At 40.4% G+C, this 25475-nt stretch overlaps 1 protein-coding gene across 3 annotated transcripts in view; it reads left to right on the forward strand.

The window, feature by feature from the left end:
• SORCS3 (sortilin related VPS10 domain containing receptor 3) overlaps nucleotides 1-25475 on the forward strand; it is a 513788-nt gene that overhangs the window by 400380 nt on the left and 87933 nt on the right. For all 3 annotated transcript variants that reach the window (XM_016144038.2, XM_036222121.1, XM_036222120.1), the window contains exons 8-9: nucleotides 13291-13380; nucleotides 21382-21561. In XM_016144038.2, the coding sequence (XP_015999524.2) occupies nucleotides 13291-13380; nucleotides 21382-21561 (270 nt within the window). The remainder of the gene's footprint in view (nucleotides 1-13290; nucleotides 13381-21381; nucleotides 21562-25475) is intronic.

The following is a 25475-nucleotide window of genomic DNA, read 5'->3' on the forward strand; positions in this document are numbered from 1 at the left end:
CCATATACATCTACTGAGGGCACAATATGGAGATAATGCGGTAGATCAAAATTAAAAAGAAAAAAAAGAAAGTTATGATCTCTACAGATCATGCAAGATATAAGAAATTAATATGCAAATAAGAAAGAATTCCTGCTATAGGAAGGTTTATAGTCTAGTGAGAGGAATAAAGGAGAGAACACATAAGCAAAGCAATAACCAAGAAAGTAATTGCATACCGTGATATATTTATGAAAAAGTAAATGTAATTATGATAGACAGCAATAGTGGGGAACACACTCATTCATTCATCTGTTCCATCAATTCCTCAATAAATATTTCTGGAGTTACTACTGTCCACAAAGTATGAGGCCCCACTTTGGAGATTTTGTAATGAATGAGACAAACTTAATCCTCTTCTCATGGGAGCTTATGATATAGAAGGTCCTCATCCCTGATAGTTATTAGGTGACAAAACTAAAATAACAAAATCGTAAATTAAGAGAAAATTGTGTGTGCGTGTGTGTGTAAAATAGTCCCAGATTTTGCTTGAGACTGGGACGTATGAAGTAATTTCATGACAGGCGGATCCACACACACTCTTCCTTCGCTCTTCCTAAACTGGGAGTCGGAAGGCTGAACAGAAATCAATCACGGCAATTTATTTTTAACTTCTTTCTCCTTAGCCAGGATTGATTTTTGTCTTTGTGATCAATGACACAGAGAATAGCTCCATGGCCCGAGCAGCTGTTCAAGTGCTTGGTCTGGTCGGCCTCACATCTATCGAATGGAACATTAGAAGCTGATTATGAAAGTAATAGAATGAAGATGTTTAAAGGATGCGGCTGATGCCCCCTGCCTTCCTAGTGAAGAATGCCTGAAGGGACAGACTGCCGTGTGGGAGAAGCGGGGAGAACCATTAGGCAGGCTGGGTGGCAGGACATGGGTCCTGTCCACAACCCGACTCCCTCCTTCCCTTTTTAGCTCTCTTCCTTCCTCCTACTATTTCATCTTTTCCATACCAACTACTATTAGATTTGGAACTGCCAGCAAAACATCTGTTGCATAAAAGAGAAAGAAGGAAGGAAGGAAGGAAGGAAGGAAGGAAGGAAGGAAGGAAGGAAGGAAGGAAGGAAAGAAGGAAGGAAGAGAGAGAAGGGAGGGAGGGAGGGAGAGAGGGAGGAGGGAAGAAGGAAAGAAATTGATTGGCTTTTCCTCTCTGTGCTCCTTGGGCTTTAAAATTTCTTAGTTCTTTAATGTCTACTCTGTCCACCTCCTTCCTTGTTTTCTTCTAATCCAGCCTGTGTGTGATGGGAGCATGAAATTGGCCACTTCCATCCTCTCTCTCGAGCCTTGTAACCTCTCAAGGCCAATCGAGATGGCTTATACTTACTTCTCTGAAAAATGTTTTCAGAAGGGATGCACACCTTGTAATAATGAGCACCAGTAATTCCACCCAGTGCGGTTAGAATGGAGAGTCTGCCATACCCATGGCCTGCTGTTCGATTCTCCAGAATAAATGCCTGCAGTTTGACTGCCTGCCTCAGGTGGCGATGGCTTGCAGATTGCGGTATGGAGAAATAATCAAAGTGCTTTTAATATGATTGTGTTTATTGTTTCATTGTGCTGTGTAATTGCTTCTAGGCGCTCTGTGTGTTCTGTCTGTGTGGGAGAGAAGTCATAGAAATGTTGGCTTTCTTACTCCCTGTGAAATTCATCTGAGATGAATCCTTGTGGAGTGGATTAAGCATACCTTTTCTGTATATCATTCTCAGCATTTTCTTGGTTAAAATTTGTCCTCAGCCTTCTACTGTTTTCCCCTTGCTTAATTTTCTTATTGAATATTCTGTAATTATTGGAGAATCAATTACATGTGATAGTAATGTCTAAGACTTACCAGTGTTTAGTATGAGCTAGGCTTATTATTCATACATTTAACCTATGGCATCGTATTAGGTACATCCTACTCTTACCTCCATTGCACAGAAAAGGCCCAGAGAGAGAAGATCGTTCAGCCAGTACAGAGTGGAGCAGAGACTAGGCAGTCTAACACCAGAGCCTGCTTTCTCAACCACGGCACTTATTCTGCTCTGTAAATGAGAGTCACAGCCTACACTTCTTTATTTGTCTGAGACAAACTGGGTCAAGGGCTATGTAAGGGGCAGTAAGATGGAGGGGAAACTTTAACATGAAGTAGCGACTTATAGCATGTGTACGGAGTCATTGAATGACCACCAAAGACCCTGGGAGCAGAGAACCTTCAGCTATAGGAGTTGAAGATCTTCCCAGTGAGGAAGCTGGGACCCAGAAAGCGAAGGAAAGAGAATATAGGGGATGTGACATTTTTGAGTCCCTTCTTTGTGTCAGGCACATGTTGGACCTCATGTCATGAGAATCCCTATGGAAATGTTTGAAGATGAAACTGAGGTCTGGACAGAGTTAAATGCTTTTTCCAAAGACCCATAATAGCCAACAGGGGAAGGGAGGTTTGGGATCCATGGCTAGGCTTTCATTGAAGAGCTCGTTGTTAATTTTCACAAGAAGAAACTGAATCAGTAACCCAAAAGGTACAGGAAGATAAAATTCTTGGTAACCCAGCTGTATCTCTTGGACATTTTCTTGAAACAGAATTATATTCCTGATATGAACCGGCTCTGTAAAGGTAAACAAACAAATAAATAAAATTATAATAAGGTCATTGACACTTTTATTGAAAATATCAAGGGAAAATGAATCACAGTGTTTATGTTAGATACTGCACAGCAAAAACACTTAGTGAAACCCTTAAGTACCCACTGTTTCTTGCCAGTCCCCTGAAATACCTCTTCTGGAACCAATACGTGCAGTGACCCGCCTGAATGTCCCTCCATGCACCCTCTCTAGCTTTGCGAGCGATCTTTTTCTTCCCTCAGGATCCATCCCCACCTCATCCTCATCTTTTCTCTATATCTCTCCCTTTGTTATTTAGAATAGTTCAGCCACACCTGGTTTCTCTAGTCTTTCAACCTCCAATCCATGATCTCATTTAGCAAGCAGCATATCTTTCAATATTGAGAACCCAATCTTTTCCTAAGGCAGTATAAATAACAGCTGTGTGTGTGTGTGTGTGTGTGTGTAATGTACATACTATATATTATAGGGTGTGTGTACGCACACGCGCAAACACGTGTACGTGTTGTTATGCACGGCATGCTGTGGGGTGTGATATAGGAGAGTGTTTACGCCTATACATCTGGAGTTAGACAAATGTGACTTTAAGTTCTAGCTCAGTCTTGTGCTGTGTCACTCCGCCATCTCCATATCTTAGTTGCGTCATCAGTAAAATGAACATAGGATGAGGGTGGAATCTACAGTGCCCAGAACTGATTTTATTATAATTTTAGAAGGAGCATGAAAATAGAGTAAGCTATTATAGTTCTGAGGAGAGGATTTCTCTGTTTAATAGCACCTCGCTTTACCCCGCCCAGGGTACCGTAGGGTTATCATTGATCTTATATTGTCATGTTACACCTTATACATTAGGCTTGTTTTTACAAATAATGGTAAACCCCATGAGGTCATAGCCTCCTGACTTTCATGGTACCTGATGTAGCCTGGGCACAAAGTTCTCAACAAGTACTTGTTGACGGATCGATAAGTGTAACAAATAATAGAATCGGGGCCAGTATCCACAATGGGACGTGTAAACATGATTAATGTTCCAGGAATGATGTGAATTCGGTCGTCCCTTCAGTTAATATGTGAATTCAGCTGTAGGTGGGAAAGAACATCTTGTAATCTGCTTCTCTGTTTCCCACAGGAGAACACCGTCTCTTATTGCCCTTGGTTTTCCATGTTGTGTTGCTGCCAGCCACTCAAAGGAGTAATTGATGTACAATCATGACCCACTTGTAAAAATCCATGCAATTATCTCCACTCTGTGTTTTTCTTACTTAGGGAACACAGACCAACGCAGCCTAGCAACATGAAAAGAGCCTGGAGTTTCAAGTCAGAAGTTCTGAGGTTGGCTTTGAACCTCACCTTTTAGTAAAAAGGTGACCTAAAGTGGCCATCGTGGGCCTCAGCTCCTTAATTCTAAAATGAGGATATAATTAGACCTCACTCTCAGGGTCGTGTGCTGACCAAATGAGATTTAGTCCAGTAATAAAAACTAATGGCATAGAGTGCTCTGCAAATATTAGTTTTTATGACTTGGGTGCCAGTTACTAAAAGAGGGTTAAATAGAAACAAGATACATTATTTACTCTCAAAGATATTACAGTACAGCAAGAGACTTAAGCTGTACACACTTTCCAATAATTCAGGAGAGCAGTTAGTAAATGCAACAGGAGCACCACAAACAAAGAGCCCTGGGAATCAGAGGAAGACAAGATAAATTCCGTCCGGGAAACTAGGGTGGCAGAAGGCCTCATTAAGGAGGTAGCTTTTGACATAAGCCACTGTAAAATTCATTGATGCTGGAGCCTTCTAGAGATCTGTGTGGATGAATCAATCCCTCCATGTAACTGGTCCTAAACTAGCCAGTCTTTGAAAAGATTCTGCAATTGACATTTTAGGCTCTTTTAGGGTCACACGATCTGGTGGACATTTTTAGGATTTAAAGACCCAAGTTCAGAACCAGGCTCTGCCACTTTGGAGTTAGTGTCCTTATCTATGTCAATTAACTTATCAGTAAAGAAGGGTTGCTTTACTGATAATATCTCCTCCTCACAGTCATTGTGCAGGAGAGCAGAGAGTGCATACAAAGGGATGAGCACAAAGCTTGACTTTCCAACAGTGATGCTTCTGCTGGTGGAAGACAGGAGAGGTGTGATGCAGTCCAACGAGGAAGCTCCGAGAAGCAGCAGTTGGCATTTTACAAATATTCATAGCTCTCTCAGGGAGGTGGCAGTGTTTTCTGAGCAACAGCTTGACAGATGGTTTAAATTCATCCACTGCTGTCCCCAAATTCACCCATGAGGCATGCACATCCCATGTTGGCCAAGTTTTGCTGTTATATCTAGCAGCCTAGCCAAATCTCTAAGGCCGTCTGGAAATCCCATGTCCCAAAGAAGCATCCCTGCTTCTCTAGAAAATTAATGATTTCCCTTGCCTTGCCCTTTTAAGATATTTAAAATAACTTGAACATAGCTATAAAATTAATCCTTCTCTAAACAGCTATATGCACCTGTCATTCATCCCATGTGGCTAAAGAACTTCTGTTTTGCAGCTCTGCTCATCCGTTTTCCTACTTTTCTTGTATTCCTTATTGCCTCTAACCATGTAGCCTATGGATAGCTATAGCCTTACTGGCAAATTTCAGTGCCCCACACAGTCAATAGAGTGGGCATATCTGGATCACCAGCTTGATTTCTGTTTTATGGCTGCTATAAAAGAATACCATAAACTGAGTGGCTTATAAAAAACAGAAATCTGTTTTTCACAGTTCTGAAGGCTGGTAAGTTTAAGATTAAGGCACGGGCAGGTTTAGTGTCTGGTGAGGGCCCACTTCCTGGTCCATAGATAGCTGTCTTATTGCTGCATCCTCATATGAGGGAGGTAACGGAGTTCTCTGGGGTCTCTTCGTATGGGCCCCAATTCCATTTGTGAGGGCTCCACCCTCATGACCTAATCACTTCCCAAAGGCCCCACCTCCAAATACCATCACATTGGGAGTTAGATTTGAATGTATGAATTTGGAGGGGTGAGGGGAGGGAGCAAAATTCAGTCTATTACAATTTGTCAATGAAAATGCTTCTCACATTTTTAGGTTCCTGGATACATACCACAAGTAAATTATGACATCTTAATCATTATATTTGTAGAATACTTTACAGTTAAATGAAAGCATTTTATTATCTCATTTATTTCTCTGTAATAGAATGGTAATTATTATTCATTCCATTTTTAAAGAAAAATAACCCTGAAACTGCAAGAGATTTATTACCATGCCTAAGATTGCATGTCTGATAAATGATTGAGCCAAACTAAAATCACAGATGTTATAGATATTGAACAACTTCTTGCCTATTCTCCTTTTTCATCACTTTGTTTTGATTTTCTGAAATTCTGGGATACTATAGAAAAGACAGAGGCTAGTGTCAGCCAATTAATGACCTCATAATGTCCACCTATGTCAAGAAAATAGGCTGTGTGATACCTCAAGTCAAAGAGAAAAGCTTATATAGTGTAGGAAAACTTTATAAGCCAGACTCCTTATAATATCTTCTCTAGTGTCTTCTCAGTTCCATAGTTTATAAAACTACATTAAACTCATAGTCTATAAGGAACAGGGCTAATTTTAAAAGAGGAAGGGGGAAGATATTTTGATAATAAGTTTTAAAATTTCTCTTTGGGAATTCCATGGGTAGCGTTTTGTGTATGTGTTTGTGTGAAGCTCTGGCATCCTGAGTCTAGACCACCCAAAGTAGAATGTCTAGGTTTTAGCTTTTTATCTATTATTATATTAACTGAGAGTATGCAGATGCTCCCAAATTCTTTACTCCAGGATGACAATTTAAATTCATATCTGTCCTTTTTTATTTCTGCACTTTGCCTTTTAATCCCCTTCCACTAAACAAAAACAAAAACAAAAAAATCAAACTAGGAGAGGAAAAGCAAAGAACTTCCATTTTAAAGGGTTAGATGGGCATCCCAAGAATTTCTTTTCCTCCTTCTAAATCATGAAAGCCGGAACACAAAGATAGGACTTGCAGCCATTAATAGTTAAATCTCTGGCAAAACCACTTTGGTTTTCTGATCTACATAGGTGGTCTTCTCCATGAAGTTATCCTTGCTGAGAACAAGAAGAAGAATTTCAGTTCTCTATCCCTCAACAAGAATTTCAGGTTCAGTTCTGACCCAGGTGGTTCATGTAGCTACTTCAGCACTTCCGGAAGCCTCCAGTTTGCATATATAAACTGTCATTACGGTCAGTCGCCATAGGCCTCTAAGATGTTTGACTGCTGCAGGCATCTGTGCCTCTAGTTCAGCAGGGAAGGATAATATGCATTGAGTACTCAGTACGTGCCATGGGCAGGGCTAAAACTCTTTACATGCTATATTGTGTTTATTCCTCATAATAACATGTCAATAGGTAATACTAATATGTCCATTTTCCGGAAGAAGAACTTAGGAAGATTAAATTACCTATCCAATGTCACCAAACCAGCAAGTGGCAGAAGTAGGATTCAAACACAGGTCTGAGATCCCAACCAAAGGCACTACAATGCTTCCGAATCGAAAGAGAAAATCAGACTCTTTGAAAATATATAATTGGAAGCTTATCAAGACCAAGCCCTTTATCATATTAAAAAAAAAAAAAAAGAATCAGACTTATCGATTCTTCTCCTAGTGCTGTTGAGGTATAGTCACACTGCCTTTGTCCCATGCTTTTCTAAGTCAGCACCTTTTCTTTGCCTTAATGACATTCCCAATAGGCAATAAAAGCTTCAAGAAATTTCTTGACAGTGCTGGCGAAGGTGAGAGTTTATCTGTCAGTATTTTTTGGCCAATGAGTGTGCCGGCAACCTCAGTACATATCTTCCCTCTGCCACTTCCCCTATGCACACCCACACACACACACACCCACTAAGAGAGAGAGAGAGCAATATTGCCATCGGTGTCAACTATCTTATCTCCAATCTGTTCTTGGTGAAACTTTTTGGGGCTTCTTATGTTAGGGCCCTAATAACAAATTTCGTGTGCATCTGTCTCAAAGGAGTTTAAACCTCAGTATAAGTATTGTGTTAGATCTTGGACCCACTCTCTCTAGATATAAGCAGATAAAATTGCATATTACCTTAATATCACAGAGTCTTCAAGACATAAAATGAGCAAACACCAGTTTGGCAAACACTAAAATTCAGCATCAGACAGTCTAGCAAAGGAGATGGCGTGCTGACAGGTTATCTTATTGTCCCCAATGCTGTACCACAGTTTTGATTCAGAGACATATTTTGGTGCTTTAGTAGAGCACTTTTGGAAAATGAGCTTAAGATGGCAGAGGCTACATAACTGGCCACGCAGAAGGTCCCAGGGTCATCCTGACACTTATAGCAACATCCCAATATGACCCATGGCTACTTATTGACTCTTGTAACCCTGTAGTCCGAAGCCTGTTTCTTTGTTCTTGAAAAAGATATGTGATCTTGGAAAAAATTATGTATGTAGAGGCAAAGAGAAAGGCCTAATGATGTCGAGATTTGTTTTAAATAATCTGAATAGAATTAATGAGCAAAGAAATTGGAAAAGTTAATTGCACATCATAACAACTTGGCTGTTCCCTTTCATTTCTTTAAGGAGGAGGAAGCAAAGTCAAGGCTGCGTAAGAAGTAACTAACATGTGTCCATAGAGGTGATCGTTTCTCTTGGCTTAGGCCGATTATCCACATTATAATGGACCCAGCAATGTCCTCTAGCTGGAAAAGCTTCTAAGTGTTATTTCCTATGAAGGCAGCAGCTCTCGTGTAAACCAAATTTATTTCCATTATGGTTCCTCTTATTCGCAGATTCCAATAGCAGCACCATTCACTCCTGTGCAACAATAGGGCATTGATTTCTCAGGCCTGAGAATGTGATATGAACCCTCACATAGAAATATTTGCCTTTCTAATGGGCCTCTTATCTATAAAATTGGAAATTGAGTAACATAGGAGCTGCTCCCCTCCACAAAGATGTTTGGAAACCTCACAGAGCCTGAGGAACCAGCATAATCTTTGTAGGCGGATAAACTTGGGTTCAAATTCCAGCTCCACCATTTATTTGCGGTGTATCTTCAAAGACTGTGAAAGCTAGTAAGCACCCAGGAGCAGTGCTTGCCATATAATAGATACTCAAAAAATGTTACACTTTAATATTTTTACCTCGTAAAGTACTAATAGCGTTGTCAACAATAATATTAATTGTAATAATTACTGTGGAGATTAAACAATGTCATGAATGTAAAGCACTCACCACCTAATTGATACTTGAAAATGTTCGTTTCTGCTCTTCTTCTTAGATTATTTATCCTCACTTACGAATGTTGTGAATATTTCAAGTTTTCTTCTATCTATGGCAGAAACAGGCTCGATATGACTCAAAGCCCTCTGGTTCCATTTTTTGAGGGGGTAGATTTCTCTCTTCCAGGGCAAGCCAGCATCCAAAAGCAAGGAGAAATGAAAAAATAAAAGATATGTCAGGTTAGACATGGCGACAGCATGAGTGGGAATAAGACAGAAGAGGCAGATGTATTTAATGGCCAATGCACTTGTCCAAAGGAATCATTTTCACTGGCCAGGAGCCCAATTAAACCTGTAAAATAAAAATCCAGAAAATCAGATTAACGAGCCAGTCATTAGTAAGGAAAAGACCCAGCTAATTCTGTGTTTAGCATGACGGATGGGCCCAGAGCAAATAATTGGATGACATTCATCAAATGTAAGATAAAAGGTGTCACTGAAAGGGAAAGCGGTAATAATCTCTGGGATTTACAATGCCAGCAAATTTGCTTGTAAGGAAAAAGAAAAGTTCATCAAAATAGATTAATCGTCACTAAACTTTATTCCTTCCTCGTGTGGTTGCCAGAGAATCACGCAAATAGCAGAGGCAGCAGATGTATTCGCCCGGTTTCGTCTGAACCTAGTGAAGATTCTGCACCTGAAGGGGAGGAGCGCTAGAGCTTCTACTCGAAGACGAATCTCTGTGATGGTCCAGGATTGGGTAGAGAGTTGTCCTCTCCCTCCATGATTCAGTCACCAAACACCGAAGGAAGTTCAACTCAGTCTCTCTGGTTAAGCAGATTAATTCCATTTTGTTATTCAGTTAGTCAGTAAGTCTTGACCCACTCACTGCCCTGTGCTTGACATTTTGGGGATATGATCATTCCGAGTTAAGGGCTAGCATAGGCTGGGCTTGTACAATGGTTGTGACAGTGAAAGGCTGTGTGATGTTGGGCAAGTTAGTTGACCTCTCTCAGTCTCATATAAAGATAATATGCACATACAATACATAATACATGTATATAAAGTATGGTTTATAAACTGATGCTTATCATAGCATCTTCCGTGTAATAAACTTTCACTGCATGGTAGTTATTTTTACTCTTTTATTACCTCACCTCTTAGAAGACGTTATTTTTAAGATGCAGTATAAATGCCGTGACAGATTTTCTGGGAAAAGTGAAGAAACACAAACATATAAACACATTCAAATTATGGAGATTTAATAAAATTTAAAGATTTTGGAATCGAGGAAGTATATTATGTTGCTGTTACTCTGAGACGAGTACAGTGAATGGAGGGGCTTGTCTCAGGAGGAGAAGAACAACCTTAGAGCCCAACTTTATGAGGTTCTAATTTGTCTTATCTTGGGGTAGTCGTGAGGATTAAAGTACTATTATTTAAGGGCTACCTGCAGTTCTGGAGCATGGTAGATGAACTCAAATAAGGTCGGGTTTATCATTATTTTTATTATCATGCACCCACTAATTGCCTGCCACGAAACCAGCTCAGCCTAGGGATTATGGAAGAATATTTATAGAAATATGTATATCACAAGAGTAAATGTTGAAAGTGCTGAAGAAAAGGAAATAAATTTTAAGAGCTTAGAGGAGGAGGAAATTATAATAAATCGGTGGCATCTAAAACCCTTTCATGTACTCATGCGCCTTACACTGCAGTTTAAAGATTCAGCTGGTTTTCAGTGATACAGAGAGGGACATGACCAGGACAGGGACAGAGCTGCAGGACCCAGCTTGTTACTGCCGGGAGCTGCTATGATATCAGAGGGACTAGGAGAGCTCTGGGCACCCCGGGCTTCATGCAGCCCCTTAATGTTTTGGATTATTCCATGGTGTATCTAAAGCGTAACCTCCATCTTCATGATTTACTTGACCACAAACTCTCGCAAGTTGTGTATATGATTTGTACAGAGTTGTGACAGCCATGGCTGAGTTCCCAAGTTCCCAAGTTGACAAGGCTCATCGCCCTATCAAGGGACCACTCTATTCTTCTTCAGCCCTCAGTGATTTGGCAACCCTAAGGGGCCCAGCCTTGCTTTGTGGTGCTGATAAGAGGGTTGGCGATGTCATCATCTTGTCCCCTATGAAGGGGACTGGGTCTTCTGGGGAAATACTTCTTTTAATGCTGAGCTCTGGGCAGCAAAGATGGGATGTCTTTTCTGATGCCAGTCTAATTCACTAAAGGTAGGGTTGGTGAAGTTCAGAGTGTCCTGTAGAGAATGGATTTTTCAGCATATGATGGGTAACCAGATGATATACTTTGAGGTTAAATCTTTATCACTGGGTACATGGTCTCTTTGGGGGATGAAGAAATTTTTTTTAGAACTATACAAGAGGTGATGATTGCACAACATGGTGAATGTGCTAAATGCCACTGAATTATACACTTTAAAATTGTGACTTTTATATTATGTGAATTTCATCCCCAATTTATCATCACTGGAAGCACAGTATCCAGGAAGTAGCTACATCTGGGAGGGAGGCGGGGGTCGGGAGAGGTGAGGCACACAGAAGCACAGAGGCACATGGCAGCTATTAAAGCTCTAGTTCTGTGCTGCAGCCAGTGCAGTTGCCAGACCAGCAGCATCGGCGTCACCTGGAAACTTAGTAGGAAGACAATTCATAGGCCCTACCCCAGATCGATTGAATCGGAGACTGTGTGTGAGGCCCAGCAGTCTGAGTTTTAACATGCTTTCCAGGTGATTCTGAAGTCTGCTAACGTTTCAAAACTACTGATCTAGGTTTTTGGTTGGCATATATATTTACACGTGTTGATTTTATAATAAAAAATAACACCGAATTAAACAAACAAAGAAATAGGATCATGCAAGAACTAATGGTGTGCGTTTAGAGCCACGGATTATATTTCCATCTGATTTTATGCAGTCGAAACTTATTTTTAAAAGAAAAAACACTTTTCAGCAACTCATTGATCTTAATATGTCAACACTGCTCCTCAAAGCCAATGCAGAACAATATGGATTTAGAACAGATGTCTTATCAAAAAAAAAAAAAAACCTGGAATACAAGACAAAAAAATTATTCTAATTAGAAAATTGAGATGTAAGGATAGCAGTGAGCATCAGGGAGAAAACCAGTCTCTGCTCTTGGTTCAGAGACTAAGTCTTTGCACCAAGTTTATTCCAAGGTTCTGCCTTCATGCTGACTCTAACATCTGCTCTATCTGGCAGCTTCTGGTACCTGCTTTGTGGGCTTCCAATCTGTGCAGAACCAGGGGGAGCCATGGGAGATGCCATCTCTCAGAATGATGAGTGATGGGTGGATTTCAATGGAGATGTTAGACCCCTTCTGCTCTCAGCAGCCACTGTGGATGGGGCCAGGTTTGGGCCAGAGTCAGAGGACTGGCCTATCTCCAGCAAGTGGTTGGGCCCTAGTGAGAATGGAGCATGTGCCTTCAGTAATAGGCTCCTCAACACAGCAGCCTGGTTGCTATTGTCATCCTGCTATTTTCTCTGAACAGGCAATGTTGTCTTCTCTTGTGATTATTAATTTCCTCTGAGTTAAAACGATTGGGTTGAGAGCAGCCATCTGCAGAGCTGTGCCATGTTGGCAGGACTTTTCAGCAAGCCCAGGCCAGAGGATCCTTTTTTGGAGTGGTTTCCAGGTTCCTCTAATGATCCATACTTTCCCAAGTGAGGTCACAGGGTGTGACTCTTCCAGTCACGAGATAGCAGCATAGGAACTCAGACCCAGGACTGCTGACTTTTGAATCCAGAGTTCTTTCTCTAAAAGAACTTTTGATGCTTTTAAGTAACTTGCTCATAGAAAGAGTCAATAAGTATCTGTTCAATGCATTAATTTATAAATATGAAAAAAATTGTGCTCATATCAGAAATAAAATTAATTTCAAAGTAATAAGAATTTTAAGCAATAACAATTATTCAGATCAAGAAAAAAATTTCTTTGGCAATCATGTCATGGTTACAATGGATTAAAAACTGTTAAAAAAAGAAAGACAGAAGAAATATGTTATGAGTATAGCCCATATCAATAACTTCTCTGTTTCTAGTTGAAATATTTATGAGGTGTGTACATATGCAAAACACAGTGACCAAATATAGAGTCCCTGCTGTCACAGAAAGGGCCAGCCATGGGGGAAGACTGGTCATCATTGTCTATTTCTTCACTAAGTGTAATGACATGGGAGCAACTCAGGGTGCCATGGGATCGGAGGTTCAAAACTGGCAAGGGGCATTCTCTAAAAGGCTGTCACAAACCTGTGGTGACTGTTGATGGGGAGGCTAATACCTTCCAACCCGTGCCATGATCTGCGGCCCCACCTGACTTCTTTGTGTTTCCCCATGATCCAGGTAACAACTGGTGGAAGAGCCAGCTACTATGTGTCCTATCGAAGAGAGGCCTTCGCTCAAATTAAGCTGCCCAAGTACTCACTGCCAAAGGTACTCACTACCTGCTTCCTGGGTCCTGCCAGACAAAGCGGCAAGGAGAGGCTGCCTTGTTGGGATGTGGGAGATTTGATTTCTGCCTGGGAGACGGATGACGTTCAGCCTGACTTAACCAATGCAGGGCTTGGCCTTTGCTGGTATAGATGAACCCGGGTTCTGTATTATCCTCTCAGCAGGGCACACAGGCAGGAGTCTTGGTTTCCTATGACTCAAACATCTAGCATAACCTAGGGTCATTCCCCAGGAGTGGTAGTGAAAGGAAAACTAGCTTTGAAATCTCTTCTGAAGACCCCTTCCTTTTGCAAGGACCTCCTGCCAAGCAGAGGAACAGGTTCAGAATAGCCCAGGCAGGAACACGATTGCTATGTTTGTGTGCATAAAGGTGCACAGGTGAGTCTCCTGGTTTGCTTTCTTCTCTCTACATTTGAATGCTAAATATAAATGTACCGCCTATGCTTCCACTCCTTTCTGCCACTGTGAATAATAACTTACCATGGTGGAAGGAATACTTTACTATAATTTTAATACCAAATGGTGATATTTTAACTCCTCTGATGGAAAATCATAAAGCTTACTCTGTGGACCCCAGAACAATAGTTTGGGGGAAGAGATGGACCTTAGGACCTTAGTGTGAACATGGACAGGACATAATTGTAAAACTTAATGAGGCTGCAAAGAAGCTGTCAGGTTGGACATGTATCAAACGTCATGTTACAAAGACTTGGGTCTCTAAGCTGGTGCTAGTAAACATGCTGTGGAAGGCCGAGTACACAGGTAAGAGGGGTTATGGGATAATTATGAGTAATTATTTACCCTTTGGTTGTTTTTACTCATTCATTCATTTATTCATGTATATATGTATCAGTTCATTCATTCATTTGTTTCTTCTTTTATTCATCCATGGAGCTGTTCTTTTTTCCATTTAAATTTTACACCGTGCCAGGCATTGACCTAAACTCTATGGGTAAAAGGCACAGACAGACCCTGCCTTTGTGAAGCTTATATTCTGGAAGAGAGGAGAGACCCTATACAAATGATTGTTATGTATAAAAGATATTACAGGGATAGAAGCCCAAGGGTCATTGTGGCATAAAATTTGGAGCTAGGCAAATATGAGTAGTAAGGACAAGTCTCCTAAAGAAAGTGATGTTTAAGCTAATATAAAAAAAAAATAAGGATTTAATTGTACAAACAAGGTTTTGGGAAGTCAAGAAATATACATACATAGGCCTTGTTTTAAGAGAGGGTATGGCTCATTCAACAAACTAAAAAGCCATGTCACGAGACTGCATTGCAGAGAAGGAGGTGAAGAAGCTAATTAGGTGGGCAGGGACCAAATTAAATTGTCTCAAGGGCCATGGGAATCAATGTCTCATTTTCTCTACCCTCTCTGTGATTGGCTCTTATAGGACCACTGTATAGTATTGTGGTTGCGGGATGTACCCATCAGATACTTTAAACCCAATCAAGAAAGAAGTGTCTTTGCCTGGAGAAATGAGGAAAAGGAAGTTCATAACCACGCTCTTTCTAAAACAAAACAACCCCTCACAGTAATCTGATGATGTGCATGTATTAGCCTTGGAAAGGAGTTTTGGGAATTTTCCAAACCATCTTTCCAATGTATGGCCTATTTCGTCTGCATATGTGTGCGTATTTTATGTATTTTTAACCTTCTCGAGAAAACAAACAGTTTGCTCCCCTGGGCAGTGTGGCTGTGAGTAGAGACATATGAAGCCTGGAATTGATCACAACCCTAAAACACTCCATTAATGATTAGCAACCTCATTGCCATTTACTGTGGTGGGGTATCATCCGTGAGGCCCCTTTTATAGAACCTCATCCAGAGCATCTCCTCATTAATATGAGGGCTGCTGTGAAAATAGCTGGATGGTTATCGATCCCCTTTATTAGCTGACATTGGCCCAGATTTTCATAGCTGAGGCTGAAGAGGCGAAGACAGAGGGGTGAAGAGAGATTGGGTCTCCCCATTGTTTAAAAATGGAAATGGCTTTTAAGCAAATTGTTGCTGTGTCATGTAGTTCTGAGGCTGCTGCTGAGCATCTTGCTTAAAAACAAAAACACAGAGAAGCTCCCTGCTATCACTGTCCTCGTACATCTACCACCAGACTGTCTGTTCAAAATTTGCTCGCCTGGGGCACTCTGTGGCTTTGGAGGGTTTTTCAGGGAATGAAATTAATGCCATTAATAATAAGCAGCATTATTAAGGGGCTGCAACCTCATGACGAGTCCTCCAAAACCAGTCCCTGGGCACCGGGTTGGCACTCTCAGTCCAACGGCCGTGAGAAGCACAAACCAGTAGAGGGCAGGGAGGCAGATGATGGGGAGTTGCGGCAGCCTTGGGAAAAAGGTGATGGAGCTTATAAACAGAATCCCCGAGCTCTCATCCCAGCTCTGCCACTTACTTATTCATGAGCCCAGGACTTCTCATCTGTGAAATGGGCATCGTTGTACCATTTGACAAAGTTGTGAGGATCACACGAATGGCTCATTGTTGGTAAAGTGTAAAGTTCTGGGTGAGTCTAATCAATGTTTGCGATCCACAGGGAAGCATGGTAGGTGTCCTGAAACTGCTGGACGTGGAGATCAGGGCTCCTTGTGGGGTCCTGCCTCAGCCTGCCCTTGAACTCGGTGTTTCCTGAGGCCCTTACTTCACTACTCTGAAGCTAATGGACCTCGTTTGTCTCTTCAATTCTGGATTTATCCTTAACTTGCAACTCTAATAGTTTTTCTACAAGAAAAAAATTGGATTTTTTTTTGTTGTTTGTTTACTTCTATATGGGACTCAGTTTGATAGTGATGATGTTGGGCTTTATCTGAGTCCTGTGCTTTTGAGAAACAGCAATATTTCAGCTGTTTAACCTCCCCCCACCCCTGCCATTGTGCTCCTGCACATGGCTTACTACAAAGAACTCCCCTCTCCCGTTGCCTTGATAAGTCACCGATGTCCCTGCCTTTGACAAGACCAGATTTCCCTTCTTTGTCTCATAAATGATTAACTGAACTATGTGTCCCCACTGACCAAACTGGACAAAATGCTGGCTAATTAGACTTTACGTTAACTTAAGTTCAGCTTTTCTCCTTCCCTCGAGCCCCTAAACGTTGACCTGCTCTTGAGCTTCTGTGAGCATTTTGAGTTTACACGAGCGTTGGAATTCAGAACAACCACTCTTAACAGCCGCCCTGAGAACCACCGACTCTAAAGAGAAAAGGTTTTTGTCTAAAGGTTTGATCGTGCCACCTGCTCACCCCACTCCTCACACCCAATACTTTGTAGCCTCGTTTTACTTCTTCCTAGAAAAGTAATTCTCTTCTGACTTCACTCTCAGTCGCCTGCAGATATTATGGTCAGAGTGTTGCAGTAGTCTTCTCAAATAAAGTCCCTCTCTACCTAAATCTGGGTTTGTTTTCATCTGACGCTAGAATAGGATTAATCCCATTCTGAATAATAAAAGAGAGGAAAGGGAAATACAGTTTAGGAAATTTATTATAATGACGATGACAATGATATTAACCTTTAATTTCTTTAGGAAAAATTTTCTTATTTTTTACATTTCCCCAAATGCTGATTTATCCTTCTTTGCTGTGTCACAGCCATACTTCATAAAGAGTTTTGTTATTCTAACCTCTTTTCTCCCTTGCTAGCCACTCTTCAGCCCAAAGCTAGTTGCCCTCTGCTCTCCTACATCTGGCCCCAACTATTTCACTAAAAATCTTCTAGCCATCACTATCAGTGACTACATATGTAATGATACAGATTTGACACCTACATGTAAATGCCAAATACAATAGATAGCTCTAGCTCTTCATCTTTTTATACCTCTCTGTAGCATTTGACACTGTTAAGGGAAAAATCCCTACTTGAAACTCTTCTCTTTGGTAGTATTTTATTCTGATGTTCTTTTCTGGATCTCCTTCCCCTTGCCACCTTTTAAATGTTGATTTTCCTAAATGATTGAATTCTAAATGGTTCCTGAGTGACTTCATCTTTTTTCTTCATACTGGTGACTCCTGTGTTCACAGCCCCAGCCCATATCTCTCCATTAGACGCTGGCCAGTTTCTCCATCTGCCCGCTTGAAGTACACCCCCTTAAGGGTCCCATTTCACAATTCTACAACTAAGCTCAAGGTCTCTACCTTATGTCTCTTATATCACCTCCTTCTCCCATGTTTACTTACTTACTCCATTTATTCATTCAACAAACTTTTGTTGGATGTCTATCATGTGCTAGATACGCTGATAAATACTAGAGATAAAGTGAAATATAAGAGAGGCGTAGTGTCTGCCCTTTGGAAGTTTACAGTCTAATAAGAGGGACAGGCATCAAATAAATAATTACATGAGCAAATATTTAGTTATGATTTTAATGAACACTCTAAAAAAGCAGAGAATTTTGTAAGTCAGATATCTGAGTATTAAAGGTATGTCCTGTTCCTTTATCTCCTGTAGATTCTACTTCTGTAATATCTCACCAATCCATTTCATAAGGTCTTACAGAAAACTTACTCCTTAGTTCAGACCCCCATGTGTTACTACCTAGATAGTAGCAATGAACTTTTAAGCCTCCCTCCCTGCCCCACTGAAATTCACTCTTTATACTGCTTCCACAATGGATATGACCATGCAATAAAGTTCATCTTCTCCAACCCAATATCTGCATTGATCAACTCTGATGTTTTTTTTTACTCCTGCTTAAAATCTTGTGACAGCTTTGTACTTCCTTCTGGGTGAAACTTAGGTGTGCCATGCAGAACCCCTTGTGATGTGGCTATTCTCCACCCTCACTGCCTTCAGAGGAAAACTCTGCTTTCAAGCTCTTCCAAGTTCCCAAGTTTCCTTGAATGTTCTACCCTTCCTCTCACCCATATCAGCCTTTCTACTCCTATTACCATTTTCAGTACCTCTGTTGTAGCATGAACAAGTTCACAAAAGTCCATGAGAACAAGTGATATCTCCACCACTGGTGGGCATCTTCTTGAAGTTAGGTTCTACACTTAGCTCCTCTCTATTTATGTTATGGTGTTTGACACATATGGTGTGTGTATGGTGTATGCTTAACAACATAGGTGTTTCTGAAATGAAGTTACATGAGGCCCAGATTACAAGAAAATGTTTTAAAAATAGGGAATTATCTTTACCATTGTTTGCCTAGGAAGTCACAGGTTTAGGTTTTTAAAAAGCAGCTCTGATTCTCTCAAGTTACTCTATTGTGAGATTACAGGAAGACTGTTATATATAATTATTTCAGTCAGAAGGCAACACATGCTTTGGAGTTAGATTCAGGTAGTAGAATTCAAAAAATTAGCTTTATTATCCTTTGGATCCCTATTGCACCAATATTAACTAACAATGTGTGTCTTTACTATTGAAGACTTATTATTCCGGTTATTATTGGTTGATCCTTATTCAACCATAAAACTTATTAGGAGGGAGGACACAGAGTTCAGGGGTTTTTAAAGGGTGATTCCCAGATTACTTTCTCCAGAATCATCTGGGGGACTTGCTGAGATGATAGTATCTAAGACTGCGCACCAGACACAGTAAATCAGAACCCCAGGAAGTGAGACACACGAGTCAGTGTTTTTAAGATCTCCAGGTCATTTTGATGCACATTGTAGTTATACCCGTATGACACTTAGCTTCTTAATTAGGATGGTCTTAGTAATATCATTTACTTACCAAGTGACTTTGACAAATTAAGAATTTCTCAAGTAGACATCCCAGAATCCTACATACTAGAAAGCAGCCTCCCACCCCAGAGCCTGCAGTACCTGTTCACCCGGTTACACAGTCCCAGTGCAGGTCTAAACTAAGATGCTTCCACAGCAAATCTGGCTGCCTCTAATTTTGACCATGCCCCAGTGTTTTAAGTTGTTGTTCCCCTTCTTTTACATTAGTTTAGTCTAAAATAACTTAGCTCATTCATTTTTATGACCAAAACATCTGGGAAAAGCCAGGCGTTTCTATTGCATTTTTAACAGGGTAAGTGAATTTAATCCGTATTTCCTGCAGCTGCTATTCCCCTCCTACTGGGTTCTTGGGCTTTCATTCCACATAACACAACAGAGTGTCATCACATGGTTTTTAAGAGTAAGCCTTATTTTTATTTTCAAGCAGCTCAGCGGGAACCTATAATACTACAAAATGTGCAAGTGAGGTCTCAGTCAAGGTGACCTCGGGAATTCAAGGCCAGAGGCTGGGACATGACGGAGAATCCCAATGCAAAGATCCGGAACTTGCTTTTGCATTTTGCCCACCTCCAAGTTGTCTAAATCAATGGTCTTGAGTCTTCAGAAATCATCTTGGAGGAGCTCTCCATGGTTCTGACGTTATGGCCATTGCTGCCTCCTTTTATTGTTGAAAACGTTTCTGGGAAAGGTTGGCCAAATAAGGTAAAGGCTGAATTCAGCCTGATTATCTACTTACTGTCAGCTGCCAAGGCTCCTGTGACCATTGTTCCCCCTGCAGTGACGAGAGCGCTTCTCCTGCTTTCTTGGGGTGCTATTACTCTTTGGCATATACACCTGTACAGCTATGCATTTTTTAACTGCTCCCACATTTTTCAAGTATTGATCCTCGTCAACATCACCTCCTGACAGTACAAGTTCCTTAAGTAAGGACTTGAGTTTGTGATCATCTTTGTACAGGGCCTAGCCACATATGCAAACTGGCTTTTACAAACTTTTGAATTTAGAACTGTGAGATTTGATTTTAGAAATGGTCCACTCCAGGAACACAAACTAAAGTGACCTCAGGGACAAGGAAGTTAACAGCAATATGTAAGTGGCAGATTGTAAGAACATTTGGATATATAGGACTGAGACTCTAAAGAGTGCTGACTCCACCTAAAATATTACAGTTCAGGTATTGCATAAAGGCTGTGGTCAAATGGGGTTCTGATGCACTGTGTCTGGTGCGCAGCCTTAGATACTATCATCTCAGTAAGTCCCCCAGATGATTCATATTTATTTCATGAGTCATTGGTCTACATCTTCTAATATATATAAAAATGATTAGAAACTAACAATTAGGTTAGAGTCATACTACTAGGTTTCAAAACGTGGTTCCGCCACTTATTAACTATGTAATCTGAAGCAATTTGGTAAGCTTCTATGGCCTTAGCTTACTCCAAAACACAATGGGAATAATCACACTACCTCCATTATAGAATTATTTGAATTTTTAATTAAAATAATACATTTAGATAGCTTATAACAGTGCTCAAATGTTAGCTATTTGTATTGGTAGCCCAGCCTCATCACTATTTTGGTGAGAAAGTTGAAGCTCAAGGAGACTGACACATTCAGCATCATTCAGCCGACTTACAGCAGATTTGATGTTATGACCCAGAACACTGAATTTTAGGTTGTGTATCTTTTCCTTGATATCAGTGATTTTCAAATATTATTTGAAAGCAGAATTCCCCTCATCTTTTACTCCTAAAGTATTACCCAGAATTCCAGTATGAAACAATTTCGAGTGATTCTGCTCTGGTTGAAAGAGGGTTGGAAGTTCAGAGCCCCACCCATTGGCTATGCCTCCATGTGGCCCTTCTTGCAATCCCCATGATGCTGAAAGAAAAGTGTGAAAACCATTGTACTAAAAAGTTTGAAAACATAAATGAAGGTCTAAAGAAGGAATAGACCCTGTGTTCTTGGCATGTATGACTTTCCTCTCTGTTAGCACCAACACTAACTTTCAGATATAAAAATAAAAAATGAAAGTGGACAAATCTCTCGAAACCATGGAAAATGATACCCACCAAAGCCCCTCACACCCATCTTGCTGTCACTTAGCAAGGAACAGAAATCATGAAGCTCATAATTTATAGCCTTGCTCCAACACAGAATTGTTTAACGTTGTCTATAAATCAAGCTTTTCCTCAACCATTTCATAAGTCATGGTAATTACTCTGGGTCCCAGTGGGAAGGAGACATGGAGATCTGCTGCCTCACAGGCCTTCCATCTTCTCACAGGACATGCACATCATCAGTACCGATGAGAACCAAGTATTTGCAGCGGTCCAAGAGTGGAACCAGAATGACACATACAACCTCTACATCTCAGACACGCGTGGGATCTACTTCACCTTAGCCATGGAGAACATTAAGAGCAGCCGAGGTCTAATGGGAAACGTCATTATTGAATTGTATGAGGTATGTAGCCAAGATTATCCTGCTCCTGGATCTGCCTCTCTTTTTCATGAGTTCTCATGGTATAAAGACAAAGCATTGGAGTCAGTTAATTCTAGGTTCGGATCTCAGCTACACCTCTGAACAATTGTGTGGTTTAGGGCAAGGGACTTAATTTCTCTGTGCCTCAATTCCCTCACCTGTAAAATGGGGGCAAAATATTTATTTAATGAGATTATTGTGAGAATGGGAGATAATGTTTGTAAAGCATCTAGTGTGGTGATCGACTCAATAAGCCTTCAACAAATGGTAGCTAAAGTCAATGTTCTTATATGTATGAGCATAATTATAAGTCAGAAATGAAGGTCCTTGGCCACACAATCTCTAAAGTACCATGTTCAACTCTGAGTGGAAGAAGTAGTGTTATTTGTATTCCTTAAATTATTGGGAAAATTGTTTTTGATCAAATTTATAGGAAAAGAAAAGCAAACATCAGTAATGGGAGTGAGGGTTTACCTAAAATGATACCGCAATGCCAGCATCTGTGCATGAAGAAGAACTGGTCTTGACTTACATTGAGTTTTTCTTTTTTTAAAATATGATTGCCTTTATTGAGTTTACACTTATAATGTTTATTTTTTAATGTGTGATCACCAGTTAAAGAATAATTTATCTAGGAAACCAAGTGACTTCGTATAGGAAGTAGATTAAAAATCTAGTGTTTTAATGACCCTAATGATGCAGTGCTTTTTGATACCTCTTTGACAGTCCTGGCCACAATAAAAGGACTTGACTATTGACCTTGGTATGATGTATTTATTCGAACAAAAGAAGTATGTCTCATTATCCAACATTCATTAGTGACTGGTGGTCAAACCTACAAAGGCTGTGCTGATTGAGGTCATTTACTCATGGAAGAACAAGTCGTGTGTTTTGGGTGGTAGCCTCAGATGACTTGGCTGAGCTGTTCCTTTGTGAATTTTCTCTTTGAGGAGTGAGAGTGGCTTTCAGAATAGAGGGGTCAGTGCCTGGGTTTCTGCTTTACAGTGGTCTCTTCTGAGCAGAGCCTGTCAAAGTTCCAGCATCCCTACACTGGTATCTAAGTTGGCTCCTCAGTTACTGATAGTGGTTGAAATATATAAGATTCTAGTTATTTTATTAGGTAGAAAAAGGATTACACAAAGATGTGGGCAAATGGAAGTATTTTTATTTAAAGAGAGAAGTGAATGTTATTGGTATAAAATAAAATCAATAGAAATATCCTGATTTTCCTAAGGAGGTAGTTGACAAGTGCTGAAATAATTCTCTTAACAACAAGGTCTATTTGTAAAATGGCCCAGATACCTTCCTAGAGTTATAAAAACTTGTGAAGATGAGTAAAGTGTATAAATGACTTGGGAAAGCTTCCATTTCCATGCCTCTAATTATACCAGGAAGCAGAAATATACCTTTGTTATTAGATAATAAGTCACATCTCGTGGGAAGTTTTTGATGAATGTACCCAAGACGGAGACCACTCCAACCAGTTTCCTGTTTGCACAACTGAGGCTATAGAGATAAGAGGATTATCCATGTTCCTGTGGCCAGACCCCAAGAGGAGAGACTAGACATTGCTCCCGATGACCTTTAAGTTGAAAAATCTCTGTGTCTCTGGCCCTATTGATAATGGTGGGTGAGTTTGCCACTGTGCTGTTTCTTCCCTGAGGGAGCCTGAAACTCCTCGGTCATTTAGAATAGTGAAACACTCTGATCTGAAGTGGAACATGAATCAAAATGAAAAATGTGCCTAAATTCATGTAATTTATTTTCTTCTTGCTCAAGTCAGTCTTGTATTTTCAGTCTTATTGGGGAGAAAAAAATGCATGGTGTCACTGCATCAACGGAGAAGCAAGATATACCAGGCAAAGTGACTTCTCTAAAACCAGTGCTATTGAGCTGGTTTTCCATTCAGTTATATTAGGGTCGATTGTGCCCCTACTTTGCGTTCAAGCCCATGAAGAAGACAGGAGAGGTGATGACTCTTGCCCTTAAGGATCTTACAATCTAGTTTGTTGGGCTTTTAGGGGGTCAATAAACAAGTTCTTTTTTTTATCTACCCAAGATTAGAACTAACTGAGACAGAGGCAAAGGGTGAGACAAATGGAGATCATACATCAGCTGTATTACTTTTTAAATTTATGTAGGAGGAAGTGGGCTTGCCAATACTGCACTCCACAATTGTACCCATCCATCCAGTAACAGGCAGAAATAGTAAATCAAAAAAAATCTCCTTTAGAAGCCTGTTTCTGTAACATCATCGCATTGAGATACAGAAGATTTGATCTTTGCAGGCAGATTCCATAAACAGTGGCTATGGGGATAAGCTGTAAATACCCAGTCTTTTTTCTTGACATTACCGGTCATTATCAGTCCTTTTGCCCTGGAGGGGGTTGCGGGGGGAGGCAGTGGGGAAGAAGTGCAGCAGTGAAAAGCATTCCATATGTCAAGAATGGCATAAGCCAAGATTTGGACAGCTGGTATAGATTTGTCTATGAGCTAGCCAGTCTAACTGCATAGATGCTTAATAGGTACAAGAATGAATGCTGAAAAGTTGGAGTTCAGATTCTAGAAGGCATTTAATTCCAAGGGAATAAATTGGATCCTGACACTATGTAGACCGTGAACATATTGAAGGTTTTTAGAGGGCATTGCTATTTTGCACCTGGAGATACATTTTGTGATTTGGATACAAAACTAAATTTAATTGGTCTCTAGGGGTCATCAGACTTTAACCTTCTTCATTGGAAATTCTCATAGAAACTGAGATTGGGCACCATATGTCCATTTAACAGAGACTATAATTTTTCAGGACACCGAATGCCCTTGAGTATGGCATCTGGGAAAACCAGTAAGATTTCACATTTGTTTCAACTAAATTAACACACTTTCATGGAATGTATTTTGTTTGATGAAATGAAGCTGGTGCAGTGATCACAGTCTTAATTTTATTAAAGATATGATTCCTCATGTTGTAGGATCACTAAAAAGGAAGGTTAATTCTAACTTGAGGAATTTGAAGAGACTTGTAGGTGAGTTAGCTTAAAGGATAAATGCTGGAGCTTGGGAGAAGGACATTGCCTCATGGAGTCTCAGCATCAGAAGATATTGGAGTCTGATGAGTAGAGGTCCATTTTTATAGAGTACCGAGTGGTCTCAGGGAATAGTAGAAATAAATATTTTAAAGATAACATTAAAGAACTTGACTGAAGAGCTGAGCATTTATTGGATGGGCTATTATTTCTCTATATGTTTCCCCTACATCTACATACCTAGTGAGTTCCAGGCATGATGTAGTTTCCTATGCTGTTCATGTGTATCTTTATATTATAATACAACAGGTTACTATACCTGTATCTCCTTGTCTGAAATATTAAAGATGCTTTTAGGTAACACAGATGTGAGGTGGCTCGAGCCGACCATGGCCACCTAAAGCTACTGGTGTATAACTCCATCTTCCACATGGGCCTTGTGAGACTCTGCTTGACCATGGAAAGAGGACAAAGAGAGAACATATTTGAGAATTCACTTGCAGATCTTGGCACTGAGAGACATTGGAGATCAATGGGGATCAACCCCACTAAACTCCCTAAAACCTAAGAAAGCAAGAGACATTGTTTGTTTCCCGGTCTGTTGGAACAGTCTACTGCTGTACAGAGTCTCTTGCTGGTCTTCTCTTTAAAACCTGCCTCAAAGTACAACATTATCATGGATGTAATTATATAATCAGGGGATAAAATAATTCTTGAAGGTCAAATAATAACCCATCTTTCTTTGAGGTTTCAGAGCCCATTCTATCAAAGCAAGGCTTGTGTTGACCGTGAATGTAGTCCATGATGTGTGCTCACCATTATTCTTATGACATTCTTTTCATATAGAGCTCTGTTGTGGTTTCTTCACGT

The sequence above is a fragment of the Rousettus aegyptiacus genome, unplaced genomic scaffold, assembly GCF_014176215.1.
Source record: "Rousettus aegyptiacus isolate mRouAeg1 unplaced genomic scaffold, mRouAeg1.p scaffold_m13_p_6, whole genome shotgun sequence".
Lineage (NCBI taxonomy): Eukaryota > Metazoa > Chordata > Mammalia > Chiroptera > Pteropodidae > Rousettus > Rousettus aegyptiacus.